Genomic DNA, 13757 nt, shown 5'->3' on the forward strand with positions numbered 1-13757 from the left:
TGCAGAAATTTATCCATCTAGTATTGTTGAAACAGGAGTTAAAACTATTTCAGAGGATTATTTGGTATTATCTTTAAAATCTTAAATATCTACACTTTTTGATTCAATTAATCCAGTTTCAGATAAATATTCCTCAGAAATGCACAGATACTGAGGATTCATGTTTTAGAACAATGCTGCTAAAGGAAATGAGTCATTTTTGTAATTTCAAATTTTCTAGTAATCACACTAAAAGTGTAAAAATAAACAGGTGAAACTAACTTCAATAACATTTAATCTAAAAAATAATAAATAACATATTTAATCTAGTTTAAAATACTTCAACATGTAGTCAGTATTACAAATAGTTATGAGAGGGATGCCCAGCCTTGTTCAGTTGGTGGAGTGTACGGCTCTTGATCTCAGGATTGTAAGTTCGAACCCCACATTGGATGTAGAAACTACTTAAAAATAAAACCTGGGGGGTAAAATATGAGATATTTTCCTTTTTTTTTAAATGTAGTGTTTGAATTCTGATGTATATGTTACTCTTACAGAACATGTTTGGACTAGCTGCATTTTTCGTGCTCAGCAGCCACAATAGCTTAGCTATTGTTAAGGATGCTGCAGTTCTAGAATATTTGTTGCTACTTGTTTCTTTTTTTTTTCTTAATATTTTATTTATTTATTCATGAGAGAGACAGAGAGAGAGAGAGAGGGAGACACAGGCAGAGGGAGAAACAGTCTCCATGCAGGGAGCTCGATGTGGGATTCGATCCCAGGTCTCTAGGATCACACCCTGGGCCGAAGGCAGGCGCTAAACCACTAAGCCACCAAGGCTGCCCCCACTTGTTTCTAATATCAGAAAATCTGATGCAACTAAATGTTCATATGTATGAACAACTAAATGTTCATAATGTTCAACAGTAATTAAAAAATAATATAAAAGGGATCCCTGGGTGGCACAGCAGTTTAGCGCCTGCCTTTGGCCCAGGGCGCGATCCTGGGGACCCGGGATCAAGTCCCACGTCGGGCTCCCGGTGCATGGAGCCTGCTTCTCCCTCTGCCTGTGTCTCTGCCTCTCTCAATCTCTCTCTCTGTGACTATCATAAATAAATTTTAAAAAATTAAAAAAAATAATATAAAATTCAGCATTAACTAAACAAACATAATACTTCCATACAGTGGATAGAGATCTCTGGGTCTTATGGGAATTACCCAAGGTGTGTTGTAGAAAAAGCAAGTTGTAAAACAATATATGAAATTTGACCTGTGGCACCTGGGTGGCTCAGTCTGTTGGGTGTCTGCCTTCACCTCAGGTAATGGTCCCAGAGTCCTGGGATCAAGCCTGCATTGAGCTCTCTGCTTGGCAGGGAGTCTGCTTCTCTCTCCCTCTGCCTGCCGCTCCCCCTGCTTGTGCTCTCTCTCTGTCAAATAGATAAATAAAATCTTTAAAAAAAAAAAAAAGAAAAAGAAAAAAAATTGGCCCCATTTTAATTTTCACACATATATGCAAAAATATTTATATATAAAAGGATTAATATACATACATGTTAGTGTGTGCAGAAGAAAAAAAGAAACAATGCAGAGTAGGGGAGGACAAACACAACCAATGGGCCAAATCCCACCCTCTGCTTGTTTTTATAAATGAAGCTTTATTAGGACATAAGTATACTCATTTGTTTATATATTATATATGTCTGCTTTCTTGTACCAATGGCAGAGTTGAGTAGTTTCCACACAGACTGTATAGTCCACAAAGCCTAAAATATTTACTAGTGTTTTTATGTAAATATTTTGCATACTTTTGTTCTCAAGAAAGATACTGAATTTCCCTCTGCCATGTCACTGGAAACCTGCACTTTTTATGTAGTCTTTTTTAATATTCTAATTTTTTTTTACAATAAACATGCTTACCTTTTAATTAGGGGAAAATGCAAAGATTAAATAATTTTAAAAGAAAAATACCTCATAATCAGGAATATCTGGACAGTTTATTAGATTTGTGTTCTTAGAACACAGAGGTGCTCATTTGGGTAGTGCTTCCTACTGTCCACTGTGATGGGTTATCTTTAAAATTAGAGTTGATTAGAGTCTCTGGCATCACTTTTGGAAAATGCAACCTCCCTCTACTCCCTATAAAACTAAGTTCTGCCAGCTTCCTTGATAGAGGAAGGCAAGTGTACCATTTCCCTAATATTACATTAAGTTCTGGTTCTCCTTACTACATCTGCCTTTTTCATTGTAGCCCCAGTTTGCGTATACTCATAAAAGCTATGCTTTTTGCAAACCAAATTGGCTGTATTTTTCTAGCACAACAGATGCCCACATATTTTTTTTAATTACTTTTTTTTATTATTACTTATTTATGATACTCATACAGAGAGAGAGGCAGAGACAAGGCAGTGACACAGGCAGAGGGAGAAGCAGGCTCCATGCACTGGGAGCCTGACGTGGGATTCGATCCCGGGTCTCCAGGATCGCGCCCTGGGCCAAAGGCAGGCGCCAAACCGCTGCGCCACCCAGGGATCCCATGCCCACATATTTTCAAGTCATCTCACTTCCCAAAGGTAATGTGGTCAAACCATGCTTATCCTACCTGGATAACCTGCAGATACCAAAACTCTGTTATTGGTAGGGAGTGCAGAGCACCAAGATGAGAAGAGCTTGCTTTGGTAAGGCACGTGGACACTCCTATTCGAACCTGTGTAATAGGCAGGACCCCCGCCCCCCTGCTCCTATACCTCCATGTTTCCCATCCTTCCACTACACTATATCCATAGATCTTACAAATGTGGAAGATCTAAATTCAAGAAGGCAGTACATTTTTTCTTTCAAAAAAGATGATTCCAAAGTTGTTTAAATTAAAATGTGTAGAAAATATCTAGAAAGCTCCAAGACCAAGCAAAAGCATGAGATTTAAGAATGACATTTAACTTTTTTTTTTTTAAGATTTTATTTATTTATTCATGAGAGACAGAGAGAGAGAGAGAGAGACAGAGACACAGGCAGAGGGAGAGGAAGCCCGACCCAGGACTTGATCCCAGGTCTCCAGGATCATGCCCTGGGCTGAAGGCAGCGCTAAATCGGTGAGCCACCTGGACTGCCCGACAGTTAACTTTTAACTAATAATTACTTTGCTCAAATATTTCTAATTTTTAATCATTTACAATTCTTTTTAAGGTCAATAGTATTCCCATTTTATAGGTAGGGAATCTAAAGTACCGAATTACCACATATGTAGTTGTGAGAAGTAGGATTGAAATGTTGATTAGCAGCTAAAGTATTGCTTCCCTTGATACATAATTCCCATTTTTCTTCGGTCATGTTTTGAAAAATGAAGTTTAATAACTCAAATTTTTTACTTAAAATATTAAATTACTTATTAAAGGAGGTGTTACCAGTATTGAGGAGTAAAGTTCCAAATAGCACTTTACCTTCATCTCTTTCATGGTTAGTCCTTTAAGCTATTGCTTTGGTCTTACGTGAGTGATATAGCCAGAGGAATGTCGGATTAATTCTAATAGTGATTATGACAAAATAACTTTCAGTATTCTAGGTACATAAATAAGCTTATTTTTTAATGAAGTTATACTAAAAATTCAGTAGAAAGGGTATAAAAATGATACTGCTTAAAATACTAATAATTTAGTATATTCATAAGGGTATTTTGGTTTGTTTTTTGTTGTTGTGTATGGTTTTTTTGTTGTTTTTACAATTTTTCAAATTGCTTTCTATAACATCATTGTATTTATGAGGTAGTATTTATGAGGTAGATAGGACCAAGGTTGTTGGCCAGGTCTTACAGAATTAGAAACCAGGGCTCGCCAGAGGTGGTTGATGGTGAAGTGAGGTCTGGAACCCAGCTTTCTGGTCACCTATTCTAGCGTTAATTCCACTGTGTCTAGGCAACAGTTCGTGATTTGACAAACTGCACCTCTAGCCTCAGAAGTGGTTGCTCTAAAGACCTAGATTAGTAGCCGCTGATTCCCAAGGATATTTTAGGTATAGTTAAGTTAAAAGTTAGACACCTGGTAATTAGATTTGTGCCTGATTCATTTGAGACCAGGTACTCACTGATACAGATAAGATGTTCAGTCTGTAAAATGTAGATAACCTCTTCTTCCTTAGATTGCCCAACATTGCTAATAGGCCAAGTGGCAATTCATAGCAATGAGAAATTAGCATACATGTGAGACGCTGTGGGCAGGCGCCATAACCCAAAGTCATCAAGTAGTTGGCAGTGGTGATGCTTGCTGCCCCCTGCTTTGTTCATATTAGTAGAGGCCAAGATATTTTATTTAACATCTTGTCTAGTTCTGAGCTGTTCATTAGAAAACTTACAATGATTTCTCCTGTAGCCCTTATGCTTGCAGAATGCATTTACCAGCATGATTGCCAGTGTGCAGCCAGGATGTGCCCCAAGAAATAAATGTAGGCTGAGGAAGTTCACAGGACAGCATTAGCATGAGGAGCTGTGCTTCTCTAATTTGCAAACCTTCATTCCTCAAATTTTGTTTTTGCTGTTTATCGCCCGAACTTCAAATTTCTTCTTGAAATTTTCAAATTTATGGAGAAGTTAGTGGTGGTGGTAGTCAGATGAACGCATGCAAATCATGCAGATTAACTCAAGTTAATGATTATTAAGATTTTGCCACATGTCTTTCATTCTATGGTGGTGGTATGGGGGGTGAGGGGGAGAGTGTGTGCTAAAATATTTGAAAGTAAATTATAAACATTGATTGCACTTTATCTCACAGTAGTTTAGTCAAAGTGTCTTAAGAACAAATGCATTCTTTTATGGAACTAACACCGTTGTCATATCTAAGAAATTAAATAATTCCATAGTATCTAATCTACAATCCTTATCACATTTCCAGTTGTCCCCCAGATTAATTTTATAGGGTCCAGGATCTAATCGAGGTTTACATTTGCATTTAGTTCTTATAACCCTTTAGTCTCTTTCAATCTCTTAGTCATTTAATTTCTCCTAGTCTGTAACATTCATCTCTGTGTTAAAAGGGGAAAAATTTTTTTTAAGAGAAGTCTTTTTTGAGGAGTCCAGGCTTGCTGTCCTATAGAGTGCCCCATGTTTTGGGTTTGTTTTTTTTTTTTTTTCCATCATACTTAGATCCAGGTAAAACTTTCTTTGGCAAGAATATCACATAGATAATGTTATATAATATTTATTATGTCAGGAGATAAGTAAAGTTGAGTGGTTCCCTTAATCAGAGGTGCTAAATTTGATCACTAGCAGATCCCTTGGATAAGTCCAAATTTATTGTTGTAAGTTTCTTTGTCTAACCACACAGCATTGTTTCCATTTTTTAAAGCATGTATTATTAATAAGATCAACAAATATTCTGATTTAGAAATAATGGTAAGTAAATACTGCTAGTAAGCAGAGTTTTCCCTTGTGTGCCCTTTATTCTTTGAATAAATACCCCCAAAGATCCCTTATACTAAACATTTCCTCCTGCCCTTTTATGACTATGCAGGAAATTTTTTCAAATAAGCTGCTGGTGAGGACCCCAGATCTAGAGGGAGATAAGAATAAACATTTGTGGAGGGAGAATAACAGTAGTATGAACACTTACTGAGCCATTACCATGTACCATAGGCTAAACACTGGGTGTGCATTGTCTGCACAGTAACCCTATCAGGTAAGCAGCACTGTTTCCCCATTTTACAGATTAGAAAGCTTAGGCACAGAAAGATTGAGGATCTCGCCCAAGGACTCACAGCAAGTAAGTGGTGGAGCTAGGGTTCAATTCCAGGGCTGACTAATCCTAGAACGCATTTCATAGTTACTATGTATGCTGTGCTACCATATTGTGTGCCAGGTATTGTACCGGACACCATGTCATACATTCGCTTGTGTAATTTTCCCATCAACCTGTAAGAAACCATCTCAAATAGAAGTTACTTACCCAAGGTCATATGATATCCGAACCGTTCATCCTATTTTGTGGTTCTCTCCCATGTTTCAGCCAAGATCTTTAACAGCAGAGTGGTTTGTCCAGCGGGGTCCCTTTTCCCACTTCCCAGCACCCACATAAGCAGGAATCATGTGGAAATGAAACCAGGTGACAGAAGCAGCTGCACAAGCAAGAGAAGCCTGATCGGGTCCACATTAACCAGATGACAGGAGTGAGAGCCTTCAGTTACAATTCGGGGACCATCAGTGAGAAATGGGATGACAGTGAACCTGAAATAAAGGTTGTTGAAATAAGACTGGTCTTCCAAGGAAAAGCGTTTCCTTACCGTCTGTCCTCTCACGAGACAGAGAGGATCCGGCAGTCTTGTTATTTGAGTAACTTCAAACCAGTGGTCAAAGCCATGAAGAAATTTCTGAAGGAAAGTGTGATTACTTACAGTTTCTGATGCCCACTATTAATTTCCATTTTAGAATTTTTTTCAGCATCATCACTGAGTCTATTTATAATTCTAGCATAATAAACTGAGAGAGGTAGAATTAGAGTAATGTGACCTATTTCATAGTCTTTTTGTGAAGATTAAATTTACCCACAGTGTAGCAGAGTGCTGACACAGAGTAGGCTTTCAATATAGAAGTTATTATAGGATCACATCGTTGCATTTTGTGTCCTCTCATGATATGGCCTGGGAACCTTACCTAAATGAGGACATCTGGCCCCTCAGCTCAGGAAAACAAGTATTCCAGACACTGACTGGTTAGTATCTAAGTTATAGACTAGTTAGAGACCCCCTTAGGGACCTTCTCTGGTGCTGGCAGGAGGCTCCTGTTGCCATGATGTCTGTCACACTCCATCTTTTTGTTGCAGGTGGTTAGCTCAACCAATGGTGAGCTGAATGTCGATGACCCCACGGGAGCCCACTCCAATGCACCAATCACAGCTCATGCCGAGGTGGAGGTAGTCGAGGAAGCTAAGTACGTTCATCTTTTAAGGGGGCTCTTGAGTCCTAGGTTGAAAAATCTCTTTTCCTTTCTATGTGCTGTGCATCTCAGACCAGATTCCTCATGCTTGTGTCCTCAGCTTTCTTCCTTTGACTATTTTATTTTTTGCATGGTACTTAAGGCTGCTTCTGCCCTCATTAGCTGTGATTTCTGGGAAGGCCATTGCATTTTTCTAGTCCGCATGGGGCAAAAGACCTAGTGAACTAAAAGAATCATGGTGTAAAAGCTAGAACAGGTAGCAGTCCTGAGCCTCTTGGGTTCCTGGAGCTTCTTGCTCCCTATGGGATACAGAGAAAAATCTGTTTATCTTAAACCATGGACCATACTGAACAGCATTTGATTTCTGGTTCTTAGCCAAGAATTCTGCATGTAGAATCCTGGAGCAAGGGTTTCAGGGCCATTGTGCTTTCACTTAAATGATTCTGGATTCAGAGTCCCAATTTCAAACTCCCGATAAGTCAGGCAAGATAGTCTTGACACCTGTGAGTAAGAGAGTCTTGGGAGGAGAGGAAATCACACTACTGGGAAGCGGTGAGCCCACTCCCTTTTCTGCTTCTCTTGCCTGTGAATGTGTTGCCCTACCCATTCCATCAGCCCCTTGGTGCTCTCTGCATGGCGTGTGGTTAAACTCTTTAGCATATGGGATAGAAGGAGGAATAGTTGCCAATTCTGCAAAAGCAGCATTTCTATCTCTTCTTTCCCCTTTTGCCCCATCTCAAATTCCAATCCAGACTTAAACTCCAAAAAGACATGAGGTAGGGAGAGAAGTCCTTTACAAATCAGTAACTGCTGCCAAGCCTGATATGGGTAACCTTTCTTATAAACCCTTTGAGAACATTCAGGCTATCCCAGTATCTTGTTCTCAGAAGCAGACAACATATGAATAGTGACACTGTATCCCGGTTGGTCTCTTGAGCCCCCAGATGGCCCCAATACCAGCCTGAACATGCTTGCACCTCAGGGTCTCAAGTGGTGGGAGGCCAGTCAAGACCTGCATTCTTCCTTCCAGCCCTCCTTTACAGGGCTGTCCCCTGCCCATTCCTCTGTTCTCCTGCTCATCTGTATGATGAGCTCACTTTGCTTCCAAGAGGTCCTTTTCTTGAAAAGCCAGGATTTAAGGATTCCTACCCATAGATAAAAAGCAACCAAGGATGAAATTGGACCTTTCTCTTGTCACATCTGTGCTGACTGTAGGCAGCTTCAGATGCTTCTCTCCTGCTTTATATAAGGCCCTAATAAGAAAGAAAGGCAGGGAGAGTTTTTAATGCCAGCAAGAGACCATTTTTAGTAAGGAAATATGCTCTTTATTCTCAGGGACTTTGGAGATTTTAAGCTTCCGTGACAAAACTTCATTCTCCCAAATAAACAGTATGGTACTCCTTATCCTCTGGGTTCTCAATATTGGCTGCACTTTGGAATCACCTGGGGCATGTTAGAAAATACATATATCTGAATCATGGCCTCAGAGAGTCTGATTTTATCTGGGGTTATGGCCTGAGGATCAGGAAATTTTAAAGTTGAGGTGATTCGGATGTGTGGCCAAGGTTGGGAATCATGGTGCTAAAGCATGTTCTGATTTAAACATTGTCTGGGCTTGAAGGATGGCTGTACCCCACCCCCCCACCACCTCACTCCCAATTCATGTTGTAGCTATTACTTTGAAGGCTAGAAGTCTAATTCTGGATTTGATAGTGTACTTTGAATACCAAGATTGAAAGAGCTTATTAGTCTTAGAGTATGTCCTATTCAGGCTTATCTTTTGAACCCATTCTCTCATTTTGTTTTGGTAAATGTGTACACTGATTATGTATGTAAGTGTGGTGTTTGTGTCCTGTGTATGAAACAGGGGGTTGTTCGCACAAAGAGATTTCAATGTGGTGAATTCTGTTGTGGTATAATCTAAAATCTAGGGTGTGAAGAGTGTTTAAAGTCTCCCCATTTAGTAAAAAAGGACTACTGTGCCTCTTTGCCACTAGTTCCAGGGCCTTCTGAAATGTGTGGAAAGCAGAGGCGAGCAGTTGTATTTGACCAAACATCATCTGAAAGCTCACAGCTTAGGGCATTTTGTGTGCTGATTCCCCTAGTGATTTCATGAGCTACCAAACCATCTTGCCGAGGAAACTGTCAGCACAGCCATGTGGTTTTCTTCTTGGCCATCTATGTGTTTTGGAAAGGGGGAGGGGAGCCATGAATCCACCGGCTCCATCATTTTCATGGGAAGAAGTCACAGCTAGAGAAGCACAAGATGTCCCAAACAACCCCTCATTGCACGCAGCTGTGATGCCATTTGTCCATGCAGCCTACTTGTAGGGAAGAAAAGAGGGCTTTTGTCTATATTAAGATTCAACCAGGGGCTGGGGAGATACGTGAAACCTTCACATCCAAGCTTTTGATTTTGAGCTCCTCACCCAGCTTGTTTTGTGTAAAGGATGAGAGAAATAACAAGGTCTTGGTTTTTGTTCTGTATATGATATGAACATCTAACTGCCCTGTTCTTCTGGCTAGAGGACATATGTCCTTGTTTAAATATGATGGAAGGATGGTGAGGCAAGACAGCTTTTTGGTGGATTTTTGTTATGGTCAAAATAGGAGTTTTTGGTTATCCCCTGACTTTAGTTATAATTTAGCAGATGTGGACCTCATGTCTCCTGAGAATTGATAAGAATTGATGAAGGTCCTTTTCCTGGCGGTTATACCTCAGTCCAGAGCAGTGATCTCCCCCTTGCTTTGCTTCATCTCCTGTTGCTAAAGCCTTTTCCCCCCATCTAGAGTAAGACCTAACTGCCAATGGCTCTGGTCAGGTGTGTTGGACTTACAGAAAGGCTAGGAACTTGTCCTTCCCTCAGAATACTTGGGAGATCAGCTTAACATTGCACAGTAAGACTTTGTGTGGGAACCAAAATGGCTCCCTGGGTGCTTGACTGAATCCTTACAGGCAGGATCATTTCTTCTTTCTCCTGCTACCTTCCTGGAAATTGCCCAAGAAAACCCACTCAGGGGCTCCCACCAACTCTTTCTGTTTTACCTTACCCTTCACTGAGATATCCAGCTCCCTCCTCGATGCTTCTGTCAGGTGCCTGCCCCCTCCACCTTAGTGTGGGGGCCAAGTAGCCCAAGCCTACTCACCCTACCTCCTCAACAGAGGAAGAAACGAAACACAGACACATACTGCATGTTTGCATGGCTCACAGGGAGTCGCTTCCATCTCACCTCTGTGGACTAATATCTCTCTCTTTCTCTCTTCCTTTCTGTGTTTTTCTCTTTACACACTCTGTAGCTGCCTGAAAATGCTCAACCTGTGGTGAGTCCCTCTCTCCAGTCCACATGCTAGGGGAGCGGACCAGACTAGGCTGGGATTGGCAAAGCCAAACAAAATGCCTTAGGAACACTGAATGGCTTCCATACGCCGCCTTGTGCCATAACCACCCAGACTGGGGAACTAGATCCACAAGGTGGGGATGGGGCAGGCCTACACCAGGAATTAATCTGTTCCTTCTTTCCTTTCAAACCCATCTCATCACTCTCTCCTCCTGTCAAAACAATATCCCACAGTATCCAAAATTATCTTTCTATTTCTATCTGAGGGAATTATCTCTCAAATTGATAGACCAGAGATTATCAGACAGAGAGGGACAGAAGCAGGAGGACAAGGTTACTGTATCAGTCATTTTGATTATTCTTCAGAACCCCAAGGCCACTTGTTGCCAGATTATCTCACATTGTGTGGCTTGGTCTCTCACCTGGAAATTGGCTGCTTTGGTAAAAAAAAAACGTTTCTTTTTGATTCAGCTAGTTCTTCCATCTGTAAAATGAGTCTCTCAAAAAGAGCTCCTTCTTGGGGAAGAAATGGACATTTTGTTGTTTCGGGGAGGGGTTTTGTTTTTCATTTATTGTCTTTTTCTTTTCTTTTCCCTGTAAGAGTACATTTAGTGAGCCAAGGGCTGACTCAGCTAATAAGATGTTGGAGCCTCTCCTTTCCACTCCTGGAAAAGGTCCCTTGAGTGCATTCTTAAGAACAGTACAAGCTATGTGGAGGGGGAAGCCCTAAAGAATCCACATTCACTGAGATAAATACTTGCTACAAGAAAGAGCCCCCTCGCCAGCTTTCTTCTTAGATGTTGCCAGTGACCTTCCAGGTGTTCCTGAGCTAGTTGGTCGTTGCAGTCTGGAATTAAAACTCCCCCACATTGTCTGCATGCATGAGGTCATATTCTATGTGGTGATAACGGCCTGCTGGACTCTATGATCACCTTGTTTCTGTTTGTCTTCAGTGACTGGGTCAGGCACCAGTTTCTGAACCCCAGTGGTCAAGCCAAGTTGCCTACAGGGTTTCCCCAGGGACAGGGATATATGGAAGATAATAATTGGGTTTTATACAAATAGAATTTGTAGTCTTGTGTTACTGAGAACTACACTTGGCCCCTTTATCTAGCAAATATGTCTGTGTGAATCTTATATTGTCATAGTCTGTTTTTTCCTGTGAGATGTCACTCACGTAACCCTGACTACACATACAGGACCTGCTGTGTGCTCATCCAACTCTGCTTGGAACTCTAGGGGGAGCCCCAAGAACTTAGGTGCTGTATAGAGATAAAACATATATACTTGAAAGGACAAGTAGTTCTCCAGGACACTTCTTGTTATCCCTCAAGAGGTCACTATGGACAGGAATGGTCAAGAAAGACTTCATGGATACAGTGAGGCTTGAGCCAGGTGTTAGAACAAGGGAAGAATGGGAGAGTACACTAAAGAAGAAAAGCGTGGCAAAGGGACAGCAGAAGGGGAGAGAACCAGGATGGAGCAAGAGAGCAGTATGGGAAAGGTAACGGCTCACAGGTCTGGCTTGTGAGTAGGGAGACCAGATTGATTCTCACTCTAGCACATTAGGAACTTCTGGTCATCCCATCAAAGAATTGACTGGAAGAAAACCTGCAACACAAGAAGAGTTCATCACTTACCTTCCTTCTCTTTGGAGAGTAAGACATCTGTATGGAGTTAGTTGGTGGGCTTGATAAGGGGTCTGACCCAGTTTAACAGGTCCTGCTGCTAGTAGTCATCACAGAAACTAGAGGGTCGAAGAGCAGATTGGGGGCCTGTTTCCTCATGGTTAGGATCAGGAAAAGCTTCTGCTATTGCTGAAGCATTAACTACACTAACTAGCAAAAATTAATCTAGGCTTCAAAACCACAGCTCACATTCCCCTTGAGTGGGCAAATTCAGCATGGGACATCAGTGATACTTGTAAGCAGACATTAATTCTTATGACTTGCCTTGAAGGAAGTAAAATGAAATATATAGTCTGAAAGGGACCAAAATAGTATTTCAAACTTCATTGTGATTGCTCTTACTTATTAAAAATACAAAATCCTCATTTTAGCATCCTCAAAAAAAAAAAAAAAAAAAAGAATAGAAATTGACTTAAATTTTAGTGATGTCTCTGAAATCATGGTTAACAGAGAACAGGTAACTGTTGCATTACTGATGCTCCCATGAGATTTAGTTTGCCTTGGTTAATATTAATTTCAGGACTTCCAACTTGGAAATGTCCATTTTCTTAAGCATATATAATAGAAAAAGACCATTTTTTTTCTTGAAGCCTTCTCCAGGGAGAAGATGGTCTTAATCAAAAGCATTGGTCATTTTTATTTAAAAGAATTTATTGAATCTCCAGATACACATGCCACTTTATTTAGTGACTATATTAATACCCATTAATAGTATTTCATAGGGGACCTGGCTAGCTCAGTCAGAAGAGCATGTGGCTCTTGATCTTAGGGTTGTGAATTTGAGCCCCATGTTGGGGGTAGAGATTAGTTAAATAAATAAACTTTAAAAAAAATAGCATTTCACAAATGTCATTGATACCTTCAGAAAATCTTTTTTAAGACTCCCTTAAGAAGGTCCTATTTCCATAATTTTCATTTTTTAGTCATTCAGATATTGTTAAAGGTTATCATTACCTGTATGAATGTGTTTCTGCATTCTAAGAGACCTCCAAAATTTTAATAACCTGTCCAAATACCAAGGGGTCAGGCTGAAAAAGGAGAGAATCTTAGCCACAGTGGATGGAGAATTTAGGGGTATGGAAAATAAGCACCAGTTCTTTATTTTCATACGAATAGCCCTGGCGTTAAACCCAGTGGGATTTAAGCAAGAGAACCAGAAAGCTTCTCTCCAAAAAGCTTTCCTTTCAAGGGTCGAGTTTGCGGCTTGACTCCCCTCCACCATCTGGCACCTTTGACTCATCCATTCCTCTGGCCCTCACATCCTCATTTCCCACATATCAGCTTTCTGGGAAGAACATATCTCTTGCACCAGTCATGCCACAGCCCTCATCACCCCCTTCTGGACTTAGTCACTGCCTCAGGAAGAGCTGCTCCCTATTCCAGAGACAGGAGCAAGGAGGGGATGCTCGGGCTTAGGGCTATTCCAGAGCGTGGCTTTTGCCCAGGGAACAGAACAGGGAGGGCGGATAAGGGGAGCAGGCCCTGAACTCCACCCTGCATGAGGGCCAGTCCTCTAACCCCATCTGGCACAGCAGCAGCAGTCTCTGTAGCTAAGTTGAGGACCTGCAGCCATACGCTTGCCAATGCTCAGCTCCCGGGCTGCGGCCCCAGTCCCCTCCGAACAAAAAGTGGGCTGTGCTGATTTCAGTTGGGGGATCTGGGCTCACAGTTCTTACTAGATTCGGGGCTCCTCCTGCCTGCTCTGGGTAGCTGGGTGGGGTTGGGAATGGGGATGCAGGATGATGAGCATCCTTAATCCTTCATTGGCAGCATCGTGAGATCCTGCTAGAGTTCCAGTCATACTTTGGGGGGGGGGGTATTTGTTTGCCTCAGTT

The 13757-nt window shown here is 41.2% G+C and overlaps 1 protein-coding gene across 1 annotated transcript in view; it reads left to right on the forward strand.

Annotated features, from left to right (window-relative positions):
• The window catches only part of CSNK1G1 (casein kinase 1 gamma 1), a 177186-nt gene that overhangs the window by 157134 nt on the left and 6295 nt on the right, over positions 1–13757 (forward strand). Inside the window, exon 11 of the mRNA XM_041731455.1 lies at positions 6783–6889. Within this exon, the coding sequence (XP_041587389.1) occupies positions 6783–6889 (107 nt within the window). The remainder of the gene's footprint in view (positions 1–6782; positions 6890–13757) is intronic.

The sequence above is a fragment of the Vulpes lagopus genome, chromosome 2 (genome assembly GCF_018345385.1).
Source record: "Vulpes lagopus strain Blue_001 chromosome 2, ASM1834538v1, whole genome shotgun sequence".
In the NCBI taxonomy this organism is placed as follows: domain Eukaryota; kingdom Metazoa; phylum Chordata; class Mammalia; order Carnivora; family Canidae; genus Vulpes; species Vulpes lagopus.